This window comes from Malaclemys terrapin, chromosome 9, assembly GCF_027887155.1.
Source record: "Malaclemys terrapin pileata isolate rMalTer1 chromosome 9, rMalTer1.hap1, whole genome shotgun sequence".
NCBI classification, from domain to species: domain Eukaryota; kingdom Metazoa; phylum Chordata; order Testudines; family Emydidae; genus Malaclemys; species Malaclemys terrapin.
Window position 1 is genome coordinate 105318395 of NC_071513.1, and position 12777 is coordinate 105331171.

The 12777-nt window shown below is 49.4% G+C and overlaps 1 protein-coding gene across 1 annotated transcript in view; it reads right to left on the bottom strand.

Moving 5' to 3' along the window:
* Window positions 1-12777, bottom strand: part of XXYLT1 (xyloside xylosyltransferase 1) — a 104093-nt gene that overhangs the window by 21720 nt on the left and 69596 nt on the right. Inside the window, exon 3 of the mRNA XM_054040333.1 lies at window positions 12471-12603. Coding sequence (XP_053896308.1) covers window positions 12471-12603 — 133 coding nt within the window. The remainder of the gene's footprint in view (window positions 1-12470; window positions 12604-12777) is intronic.

Sequence of the window (12777 nt, forward strand, 5' to 3'; positions counted from 1 at the left end):
AGCCCAGTCGCTAGTCCCCTTACGTGCAGAGAACATGTGACTAGGTGCCTGGCTGTCCTTAAGGGGCCCCACCTGCAAACCTCACACACACACACATCCTGTTGGGGCACTAGGGCCTGGCAGCATCAGAACCAGTGCTGCCATTACGAACCTACCGGCACGTTCCAGCTTAAGGCACAGTCCTGCGCAGGTGCTGAGTGCTCTCAACTCCCACTGGAGCCAAGGGCAGCTGGGCGTGCTCAGCACCTGGCTGTGCTCAGCACCTGGCTGTGGCCGGTCTTGCAGAGATCTTGGCAATCCCCTGTACCGTGTGTCTGATGCAAGCAGAACAGGAAGTACAGCATGTCTGAGCCATGGAAAGAACATGGGCCGATACGCAGCAGCTGGCAGAAAAGGGTGAGCCCAGCTCAGGAACGGGGACGGGACACACCCAGCTTTACATTTCAATATTTAATAGCGTGCCAGAGGAGGGACCCGTGCAGGCTCCCCACACCCTCTCTCACCCACGGTGCATCCATGCCACAGAGACCGGCATCTGCACCCCCCTGAGTAAGTCAATATTGCGCTATCCACTCCATCACCAAAGCAAACCTGCCAGGGCACAGCTGGGCCACAATGCTGGGATCCCAGGGGAGAGCTAAACACGCAGAGCATCACCTGTGAGTAACACACCACAGCACGACATGAGCCAGCACTGCTCAGGACAGGCGCCATCCCCAGCCAACTCAACAGAAACCTCAGCAACTTGCTGTCAGAGAGACTGAGAGACTGTCATGCTCTGGAAATGCATTTGTCCAACACAAACATGACCCAGGCATTGTTTCAGCATGAGTCAGTGACTGGCAACACTCCAACACCATCCTGTTTTGCTGTTTGGAGGTTTTTCCCCTAACTCTGCAGGATATGAGTGCAGGCTCTGGGCCGTTTCCTATCTGCTTCTCTCTTACTATTACATTTCCCGCAAGCATTTGTACTGATACTGCCCAGCAGCTCAGTGCTCCGTATCCTGGCTTCTGCACTGAAAGCATTTTATGGTTACAAAGCCTAAAAAAAAGAAAACAAAAATGCAAATGGATGGAGTGAGCAGGAGCATGTGTCCTAGACCATGGGAGGCATGCAGGGGAACAGCAGCATTTCACTTCAGTGTTGAAAAAATGATTCTGATTAAACACCCCACATCTACTATGACAGGGGCTGTGTGTGTAGATTCATAGGTCCTAAGGCCAGAGGGAACTTTGTGCTCAGCTAGACCGACCTCCTGGATAACACCGGCCAGAGAACTGCCCCAACATAGAGAAGATCTGTTAGAAAAAATATCCAGTCTTGATTTAAAAAATGTCAGCGATGGTGGCTCCACCACAACCCTTGGTAAGTTGTTCCAGTGGTTAGTTACGGTCCCTGTTAAAAATTTACACCTTATTTCCAGTCTGAATTCACCTGGCTTTAAATTCCAGTAGAGGATCGTGTTAGACCTGTCTCTGCTGGACTGAAGAGCCCAGTATTAAAGCTTTGTTCCCCATGTAGATACTTATAGCCTGGCATCAAGTCGCCCCTTAATCTTCTCTTTGTTAAGCTAAATAGACTTAGCTCTTCGAGTCTCTCACTATAAGGCACTATCTCTAATTCTTTTCTCTTTGACCCCTCTCCAATTTATCAACATCCTTCTTGAACAGTGAACCCCAGAACTGGACACAGTATTCCAGCAGCAATCACACCAGTGCCAAATATAAAGGTAAAATAACCTCTCTACTCCTACTCGAGATTCCCGTTTGTGGGTCCTAGCCCATGTTGTCGTTGTTGATCACATTAGCTCTTTTGGCCCCAGCATCACACTGGGAGCTCGTGTTCACCTGATTATCCACCAGGACCATCAAACCTTTTTCAGAGTCACTGCTTCCCAGGAGAGAGCCCCCCATCCTGTACGTCTGGCTGACAGTCCTTGTTCTTAGAGGTATACATTTGCATTTAGCCGTACTGAAACCCATATTATTTGCTTGTGGCCAGTTTACCAAGCAATCCAAATCGCTCTGTATCAGTGACCTGTCCTCTTCATTATTTATCACTCCTCCAATTTTTGTGGCATCTCCAACTTTATTTTAATTCCAGATCATTGAAAAAAATCTTAAACGGCACAGGGCCAAGAATCAATCCGTGTGGGACCCCACTGGAAACACACCCGCTCAGTGATGATTCCCCATTTACAGTCACAATTTGAGATTTATCAGTTGGCCAGTTTTTAATCCATTGAATGTGCGCCATGTTAATTCCTTGTTGTTTAATCAAAATGTTGTGTGGTACCCAGTCAAACACCTTACAGAAGTCTAAGTATATTACATCAACACTATAATCTAAATCTATCAAACTTTCTATAAATCCATGTTGATTTGCATTAGTTACATTACCCTGCTTTAATTCTGTATTAACTGAGTCCCACATTAGCCATTCCATGATCTTGTCCACGATCCATGTCAGGCTGACAGACCTAGAATTATCCAGGTCAGGCCGTTTACAGTTTTTAAATATTCCAGTCTTCTGGAGTTTGCCTTGTGCACCAAGACTTATTGAAAATCAACATTAACGGTCTAGCAAGCTCCTAAGTTAGGAGCTTGGATGCAAGTTATCTGCTGATTGTAAAATGTCTAACTTTAGTAGCTTCTGTTTAACATCCTCCAGAGATATTGGTGGAATGGAAAGAGTGTTATCACCATATGATGAGACTGCATGATCTCTTGTTTCCCTTAATATAGCATAGAAATATTTATTGAACACTTCTGCCTTTTCTGCATTGCTATTGAAAATTCTACCATTTCCATCTATTAATGGACAAATATTATTATCAGGATTCTTTTTGTTTCTAATATATTTTAAAAACTCCTTCTTACTGTGATTAATTCTGCTTGCCATAGACTTCTCCTTGTGTCCCTTTGCTTCCCTTATCAATTTTCTACAATTCCTAACTTCTGATTTATCTTCATTACTATCAACTTCCCCGTTTTTCCATTTGTCATATATTATTATTTTTATAGCTGCCTTCACTTCCAAACCAAGTCAGTTTTTTAACCAGCATGGCCTTCTTCCTCAATTGTGGGATTGTGCCTTTTTGGGCATCTAGTTTGGTGGCTCATAAGACAGTATGAGCATGTGATCACAGGCAACAGGGCAGAGGTGATTTGACTCCGGATGGACAGGGAGAATGGGGTCAAAGGAAATCTGACAAATATATGGGTAAGGGAAACCCCAGACCCACTGATGGTACGAACTCAGGCATCTTTAGGTCTCGTCTATACTACGGGATTCTCTGTGTGTTTTTCTGTACAGCTGTGAGCAGTCAGGTGTTTTTACTGCTGTATTATTTAGCCTTACCCAGTGCAGGTTTTCATGACCTGCTGCTAAAGATGCCCAAGCCCTGTCTGCACTTGCGCTGACACTGCTGCTAGCACAAGTGCAGCTGCCCAAGAGGCACTGCATTTCCTAGCACAGGCAGAGCCACAGCACACAGTCCTGCGCATGGACTACAGCTTGCAAAAACACTCTCTGACCCAATGCGAATGTGCGCCTTGTTGCTGGACATGGATTGCAGAACCCTGGGCAACCAACTGGGGGCCAATCCCTGAAACGCAAGTCTATCAGCTTCACTCTGGGGCTGCAGCAGCATCACAACCACAGGGGCAAATCATTCATAGACTTGGCTTGGGAACCACAGCCTTGCCTTTACACGATCACTTGCCGAGAGGGGTTAGCAGGCTGCACCCTCCAGAGCTACCCAGAAAGGCTGCCCCAGCCTCAGCCACGCCACACAGGGCTGTTCTCCCGCTGAGGCATTACCAGAAAACAAAGTCACATTTTGTTCCATGCACACGGACTCCTGGAGTCTACACTGCTAACACTGTACAATGATCTCAGTCTGACGCTAACCTTGAAATCTGACTCCGCAACACCGTCACACTCTCCGTAGCTAGTCCCTGTGGTGTATTAACGTGGTGCGACGGGGAGCTGGAGTTACTGCTCTGGGCACTGAAACCCTCCACACGTGCCCAGAACAGGTACAGTAGCACGGCAAACTCCCCACCCCCCTGACCTGGAGGGGTTCCCCGAGGGGGGCAGTGTCTAGGTCTGTGTCTGCAGAGACTCCAGGCTCAGGGGAGATGAGTGCCATGCTCATAGACTCATACCCAGAAGGGACCACGGGGTCATCCACTCTGGCCTCCTGCATCACACGGGCCAGAGCCCCCTGCCCAGTGACTCCTGTATCCAGCCCAATAGTTAGGGCCCTACCCAATTCACGGTCTATTTTGGTCCATTTCACGATCATAGGATTTTTAAAATAGTAAATTTCATGACTGCAGCTATTTAAATCTGAAATTCCACGCTGTTGTAATTGTAGGGGGTCCTGACCCAAAAAGGAGTTGTGTGTGAGGAGTGTCGCAGGGTTGTTGTAGGGCGGGTTGTGGTACTGCCACCCTCACTTCTGTGCTGCTGCTGCTGGTGGCTCTGCCTTCAGAGCTGGGTGGCCAGAGAGCGGTGGCTGCTGGCCAGGAGCCCAGCTCTGAAGGCAGCGTTGCCGCCAGCAGCAGCGCAGAAGTAAGGGTAGAATGGTATGGTATTGCCACCCTGGCCAACAGCCGCCGCCCAGCTCTGAAGTCAGCGCAAACATAAGGGTGGCAATAATGCGACCCCCCTACAATAACCTGGGAACCCCCCTACAACTGCCTTTTGGGTCAGGACCCTCAATTTGAGAAACGCTGGTCTCCCCCCGTGAAATCTGTATAGCATAGAGTTAAAGCACACAAAAAAACAGATTTCACGGGTGGAGACCAGATTTCACACGTTTTTCATGGTCGTGAATTTGGTAGGTGTCACGGAGTCCCCGGGCAATGCTCTGGAACTGCTCCCTACGAAGCCAGTCAGGACTCTGGTGAAGTCTCCTCTCTGAGTGCAGATTGTCTTCAGGGCAAGAAGCTCACACGGCTTCACCTTCCTGGGTCTGACCTTGGAGCATTCAGCATCTGCCCCTCCGTGCACTTCCCACAGTGAGTCCGCCCAGGCGGGGTCCTGGGGAAGCCAGAGGGTCCTGCACCCCAACTTTGCAGTCAGACGTGACTCTCAGCCAGCCAGTAAAACAGAGGTTTATTAGATGACAGGAACTAAAACAGAGCTTGTAGGTCGAGAGAACAGGACCCTTCGGCCGGGTCCATTTTGGGGGGCAGTGAGCCAGACACCTACGTCTGCCCTCACTTCCCATCCCCATCCAGCTCCAAACTGAAACTCCCTCCAGCCCCTCCTCCTCTGGGCTTTGTCTCTTTCCCGGGCCAGGAGGTCACCTGATCTCTTTGTTCTCCCACACCTTCAGTTGGCATCTTTGCAGAGGAGGATCCCAGATCATTAGTTGCCAGGAGACAGACTGTCGGCCATTCTCTGTGCAGACAGTATCACAGGAGCCTTCTTGGGCTCTGCAACAATTATACACCCTGATCCTCCCACCTAGATACCTAAGAAATACATAGGGGAAACCGAGGCACCCACACAGTATTCAGAGAAAACATTAAGAACATTCCCACTTGGTCACAGTAGGGCCCTACCAATAGCACACGCAGAACTGGCTTGGAGCACCTGCTCACTTGGCCCAGGCTGCTAGGGAGCGGCCAGATAGCGAGGGCTTTGGACGAGTGACCTAGAGGTGACAACGGAGCGCCATATCCCATTGCCATTCCTCTCCCTGAGCTATGCACCAGCATCACAGGGCGCAGCAAACAGCCCTCTTCATGTCAGCGCCACTCACAAACCTCTTAAAAAAGCAAAGAGTGTTACATGGAAAGGGATCCCCCACACGGTCCCACTGGCTTCACCAACCACGGAGAGCGAGGAGGGCTGTGTGCAAAGATGGGCCCCGGTCCCACAGTCATGACTCTCTGGATGGGCGCATGGATTCGACTGCAGGGTCGGAGCCAAAGTCAGAAAACAAATGATACTGTGGCTCCATATACAGTCTCTCTCAATCAGTGCAAATTTGCTCTAATTACAGATAAGATATTTTCTCACTGCCAGCCCAGCAAACTCCGCCGGGGTCCTGACAGTCAAGACTGGTTATTCCTGGCCTGTGCGTTCTCCCTGGGAACACAGATCTACAGCAGGAGCTCAGGGGACAGCCGGGGGCGATTTGTCAGGCAGGTTGCATGCAGCTCACTCTCCCACGGCTCTCGTCTCACATCAATAAGGGTGCAAGCGGGACACTGGCGTCGCATAGGCCTCTGCACAGTAAAAATACCCCCCGGTGCCAGGCACTGTTAGGCCTATCCAGCAACGCTAGTGCACCCAGCTCCCATGCCACCCCTGGCTTAGGGTGAAGGAGGGGGTGTGGCCAGAGACTGCTGCACTCCACCTAGCCCCCGATGGCATCTGGTCCTGTGGGGACGGTTGCCAGGTGGCACAGGTGACAGCAGCCCTGGGGCTGGGGGTGACAGGGCTATGTCCTGAGAACCAGGTAGCCCCCAGCCTCCCGCCTGCTGCACAGAGACTCGGAGCAGGAGAGAATCTGGGTCTTTAATTTCCAATATTAAGAAAAATCCATTTACACTTATAAACAGGGTGGATAAAAATCAATTTTTTTTTTATTTAAAATCGGATTTTTTTGATAAAATGCTTTTTTAGGATAAAAACTATCTAAAGATAGTTTACTTAAGATACATTATAGTTCAAAGATATCGCAGCATGGAACAGGGATTATAAATTCTAATTATATACTATGAGACAATATATTCATGTAATGTTTAAGAAAAGTTTTGTAAATGAGTTCCAATAGTTCATGGATTAGGGACCCAATCTTGTGGGGTTCCAGGGGCTTCTGTATAGATTATTTAGGTTAATCTTTCTATCTACCCAATGGGACTCAGTGCTCAGTAGCAGATACCATCAGAGATGCTTAGTTTTGCAGTTCTCAAATTGTGGATTTGTGTCTCCAGCAGTAACATGCTTGTTAACAGCTAAAATGTTTTAAAATAGATAAATAATATATAGAGGTGAGAAATACAGACCTCAACCCTATTGTCCCTCTGCAAATTTGTGTACACAGTCAATCCCTTACCTCTCTAAAAGTGCAAAGTTTCAAAAAGTTCCATGAATAAAAGATTGTTGGGGGTGGAATAGATCTGGACAAGGAGAAGAAGTCTGGAGATAAATGTGAGAAGCGAGGGACATATGCTTGTTTTGTTAAAATATTATGTTTGCTTTTGGAAGAAAAAATAATCCAGAATACTTAATGTTGTTGTTTTAGTTAAATAAAACAATGTAAATGTTTGTCTGGTGATGTTCTCCTCCTAATACAGCATGGCAAGAAAATCCTTCAAATACTAATGATTAACCTGTTGATTTGGAGCTAGTTCACCTCCCAATTACTTCAAAAATATCTGCTTCAATTACCTTTGGTAAATGAAATAACCAAACAAGAAAATGAATCTGAAAAGTTTTCAAAATAAATCACTGTTTAAAAATGTATAGTGTGTACCTTCTAAAAATGAAACCTACATCTATCTGAGTTGTGAAGAATACGTTAAGGTTATAACAACCAGCAAGAATGCACTTTTATGTAGAAAACCATGATTAAATCGAGTCTTCCTGACTCGTGATTTAAATCATGATTTAAATCAATTTGATTTAAATAACAAATCTTAAACATCAGCATGTTTCCTTTGGGCACAAGCCTGCCGTTCGTTGCCTGTCTGTTATGCAGACTGGGCATGGGAGCAGAATCCACGCCATGTTTGTGCACCCAGCGCTGAGTTTATCACGGCTCCGGCCAGCCAGCAGCGCACATAGTCCGGCTGGGCTCTCCTCAGAAGAAGATTTAATTATTAATGCCCGTTACTAACATTTCAAATGGGAAAAGAAGAGACATGAAGAGCTGTTAATTTCTGATTGTTCCCTGAGCGCACACTCATTACAACCAGCAATTCTAGTCTGGGGAGCTGAGCGGCTCTGCCTGAGAACCCTAGTGCAAGCCAATCTGGTACAAACAACTCATCAAGGCATCTCACGGGGAGGATCCGGCTCAGCCTGGATTACAACGAAATTTGAGATTCATCTTTTGAACAGACAAGGCCAAATTAAATCAATTTCCTTAAGTACTAATCAGAACATTCCAGATCCTTAAAAACGACAAATTCGGAGCAGCCCTGCTTCAATGTGAATGTCAGTTTAGAGAGGACGTCCTCAAATGGGATCTGGAAATTACACCACAGCCACCTGTTTTACTCATTTAGCCTGAGTGCATTTTGCAGAAAGCCGGCCACATGCGTCACAGGCACAAAGGGAGTAATGATACTGACCCACTTTGCTATTCACTAATGAAAAATGCTGTATCAGAGCTAGAATTATCATTGTTCCAGGCAGGAAGTTATGGCTGAATTTGACGGTAGACGTGCGCACTCCTGCTGCATTCAGGACCATTATCCATAGGGTAGCAGTGCCCCCTCGCCCGCGGCACACCGAGGAGTCAGATACAACAGACCAAAGCCTGACGTCCTTTCTTAGGCCGTGATTCAGCAAAGCCCTTGCTCAGGTCTCATTGAAGTCACTGGGAGCTGTAGGTGTTCAGCACTTTTGTAGATCAGGCCACCTCCAGACAGGTGCTAAGCAGAGAGCTGGAATTCTGTCTAGGGGCCACCCAAGGAGCTTTGCCCCAGCGACCTGCCCAAGTCTCCCCTAGATCCGTGCTGGGATGAGAATTTGGGGTCAAGCTGTCCTGCAGCGGCTCCAGAGCATGGCTACCAAGCTCCAGGCAGACTGTTAGGAACCAGGGCACAAACCCCAGACTGGTTGCGAGTTCTACACTTAGATTTCACCAACCAATTAGCAAGTGTGAACTCCCCAGCCACTATAACAGTCTTCACATGGAGTCACAGACAGTCTCCTTGGGTACTCCGATCTGTCTTGCCACCCAGGTGTGATAGCTGCGCCCTTACACCCAGGATCACAGCAATATTCAGGTTACTCCTGGTCCCAAAGGAACAGTCACTTTCCCGAGGTCAATTGCACCTTAGATCTCACCCCAAAGGACAATGCTTGTAGCCAATCCTATAATAAACCAACTAAAGATGTATTCAATAGGAAAAGGAAACAAGAGCGTCAAGAACAAGGTTAAAGCAGGAAATATACATACATAAATGAGCTACAATCTTAAGCTTCAAAAGGTACTAGAAGCTTCTATAAAAGGCAGGCTCTATATGTCCTTTAGGGCTAACCAAAGCTAAGCACTGGGGTTCTCTTGCTTGTGCCTAGAAACCTTGCCCCCCAGAGTCCAGTCCTCCTTCTTAGGGGTTTTTATTCCCATCTCCCCATGTTCCCTGAGCTGTGAACTCAGCTGATGGGAGGAAGCCACTTGCAAGACTCATCTTCATTGGGGTCGGGGAAGAGCAGAGCAACAAAGTCTTTTGTCCTCTTTAACGTCCCATACTAGCCCGTCTAGTGTCAATGGGATTTCCCCGTTGGCCAGGATGTAACGCCTTCTGTTGGAGACCAGCACTTTACACTAGTTAATTGTCTCTCCCCTGTCTGGTGATTACGCAGTCACAGGCGCTTACTGTACCAATGCTTGAATAGAATATCTGCATCCCACATTACATGGTAATATGTGAGACTAATGCAGGCAGCAACTCACAAGCATTCAATACAGTCTAACACTAAACCCATAGCCCCCAGATGAGCCAGTCCGGTTCAGTGCTCAGTTGGGACCTGGGGACCTTGGCATGAGCTGGCACCTGGTCTGCCAGCCTCGCACCAGCTCCCTGCTCTGCGCTCAGATCACTCCCCTGCACTTCTCTTCAATAACAACTTTCTCTCTGCACACGAAGGAGCCTGGCATTGTCCTCACATCACTGTCTCTGTCGTTCGTGGTTTAGGCTCATCTGTCCCCAAAGCTGCGGTGAAGTTGTGGGGATTCGTCAAACTCAAAGCCACTGTTTGAAGCGTTTCTTCCCTGCCACCGTTACAGGCCTCATGTACGGTCACTAGAGGTGAGCGAGGCAGAGACACATTCCTTGGGCTGGCAGTTCGGTTACTCTGTGCCCAGGACAGCCCCTTGTGTGCTGCGGTGCCGTTGTGTCCCCGAGGAGCCAGCCTGCCAGGCTCCCGGTCCGTGTGGTTCTTTCGCACAGCAGCATGGGCGGGGGTTGGTTTTAAAGTCCATTAATGGCTATTAGCCAGGATGGGTAAGGAATGGTGTCCCTAGCCTCTGTTTGCCAGAGGGTGGAGATGGACAGCAGGAGAGAGATCACTTGATCATTGCCTGTTAGGTTCACTCCCTCTGGGGCACCTGGCATTGGCCACAGGGGCGGCTCCAGGCACCAGCACAGCAAGCGTGTGCCTGGGGCGGCAAGCCACGGGGGGCGGCCTGCCGGTTGCCGTGAGGGCAGCAGTCAGGCCGCCTTTGGTGACACGCCTGCGGGAAGTCCGCCGGTCCCACGGTTTTGGCAGCAATTCGGCGGCGGGGATGCTGAAGGCGCAGCACCGGCAGACCTCCCCCAGGCATGCCGCCGAAAGCCGCCTGACTGTCGTGCTTGGGGCAGCAAAAACCATAGAGCTGCCCCTGATTGGCCACTGTTGGTAGAGAGGATACTGGGCTGGATGGACCTTTGGTCTGACCCAGTACGGCCAAACATATGTTCTTATGGCAGGAGGGGGAGTGGCGGATGGGCGTGGCTGCAGGGACAGGAAAAGATCCTGACATACCTTCAACTCCTTTAAAACAATGGAACAGGTTCCCGTTGCACTGGATAGTCTTGCATCACCGCTGACGCTGTGCAGCTTGGAGCTCGCTTGAGGCTCTGGGTCCACGTCACCCTGATCACGTGAGACCAAGCTGTCAGAATGGCTCAGCTCCCAACCGCTGGGCTCTTCTGAACACGTGGCTACTTACTGAGGTGCCACGGGGAGCTCCATGAAGCTCTGGCCCTAGTGGGTGCACACTCAGCTCTGGCTGGGACGCGGGATGCCAGAACTCTGTTACCTTCACTTCCCAGCCGCTGGGATTTGCAGTGGTGAAGGGCGATAGCCCTGGAAACTCTGGCCCCTCGTTATCCACCAGCCTCACTCAGTCAAGGAAGCGAAAACATCCATTTCCTACACCTCACTGATGGCCTGAAACCTGACCCACATTTCTGTCTCTGAAAAGGAAATGGGACCTCACTCTGGGTTTCCTTCTGAGCACAAGCTACTAAACGGTGCCAAGAGACACCCACGTCAGACAATTACTTTGTGAGGAGCTCATTAGCGTGTGAATCCAGATCCATGATCCCACTGAGCTCATGTTGCAAGAGGACTCAACGTGAAGCCAAGACACAGCTTGGAGATGGTCCCTAATCGCACAGAAAAACATTTCAAGAGGATTACGGTGTTTTAGCAACCAGGCCAAGTCCCAGGCCAGTGACTCTCACTGGAAGCAGTCACGTTTCCTTAAAGAAATCCCAGCGCTCTCGGAAGCTGTTACACATATGTAAAAAGATCATACTGTGGTCTGAAGCCATGTGAACGTCTAGAGCAAAGGACATTTTTCAGTACAAAAATCGTCGACTGCAACTGAAATCAGCACCAGCAAGAGCAGTAGCTTCCAGCGCATGTGGGAAATCCACATCTACACAACACGCAAGTCGATATATACCCAGCCCGTACACTCAGCACTCCAGCAGGACCCTTCAAGCAATTCAAAGCCTCATTTTCCTCCCTCTGGTTCTTTCACTTCACTGCAGGCACAAAACATTCAAGTGCAAGGAGCCAAGAGTGGCTCCTAAGATGGAGGTGCTCAGTGTCTGGGGTGGGTGGGGTCACTTGTTAGCACCGGACGTGGTCTGAATTCAGTGTAGGCAGTGGAGGGTGCGACCCATTTACACCACGATGCCATGCCCCCAGCCCCCAGCGGTGAGCAGAGAGGCCAGGAGGATGGTCGCGCTGCGCAGAACCTGTAATTAGAACTTGGTTCGGCTCAAGGATCAGACATGCAGCTGTCACACCTGCACCCACCTTGGCCTGCGGAAACGTTGCTGCTCTGACAGAACTGAATCTTTGTGGCCAAGGTTTTGGACGTAGAGGCCCAGAGTTAGGCTCCTAAATCCAGCCGTGGGCACCTGAAGAGAAGCGGCCTTAGCACCCAGAAGTCACAGCGACTCCTCTGGGAGCATGGCCGGGAGCCAGGCCACGTCCAGGGAGCCTATGTACGGACTTCAGGAACTCAGCTTTGCAAGTTTTGGCCTCTCTGTCCCAAGTGACACATGGAGCGAAGGTCTTAGGCAAAGAACAGCGTCCTGCATGTTTCTCTTCACACAGACGCCAGCCTCTGACTATCCCCAACACACAACCCCAGTAAGCAGGATTCACGGGAGCGCTGCACTTTGCTCTGCAGAGTGAGTCTCCATGTGAGCACAGCACAGGGATGTCAGCTGCTGTCTCCCCACCTCTGCTGAGAGCCACGCCCACTGGCATACCTGTACACAGGCTGCATCTCTCTTGCTATCCCAATGACAGCTCCTTGCAGGAAATGGTCAAACTCCTCGAACAGCTCTCGGATGTTGGTCTTGTACTTCAGGTCCAGGTCCAGCTGGATTATCCGTTCTATCTCTAGAAGGGACAGAGAAGAAAAATCAGCAACACAAGGTGACAAACTCAAGCAGCTGTAAATCAACGGGGACGTCAATGGGACTATTGTGATTTACTCCACCTCGGTAGCTGGGGGACCAATCTCCTCGGGGACCGGCTAGCCACAGGAGGCAGGAGGGGGATAAACTAACAGCA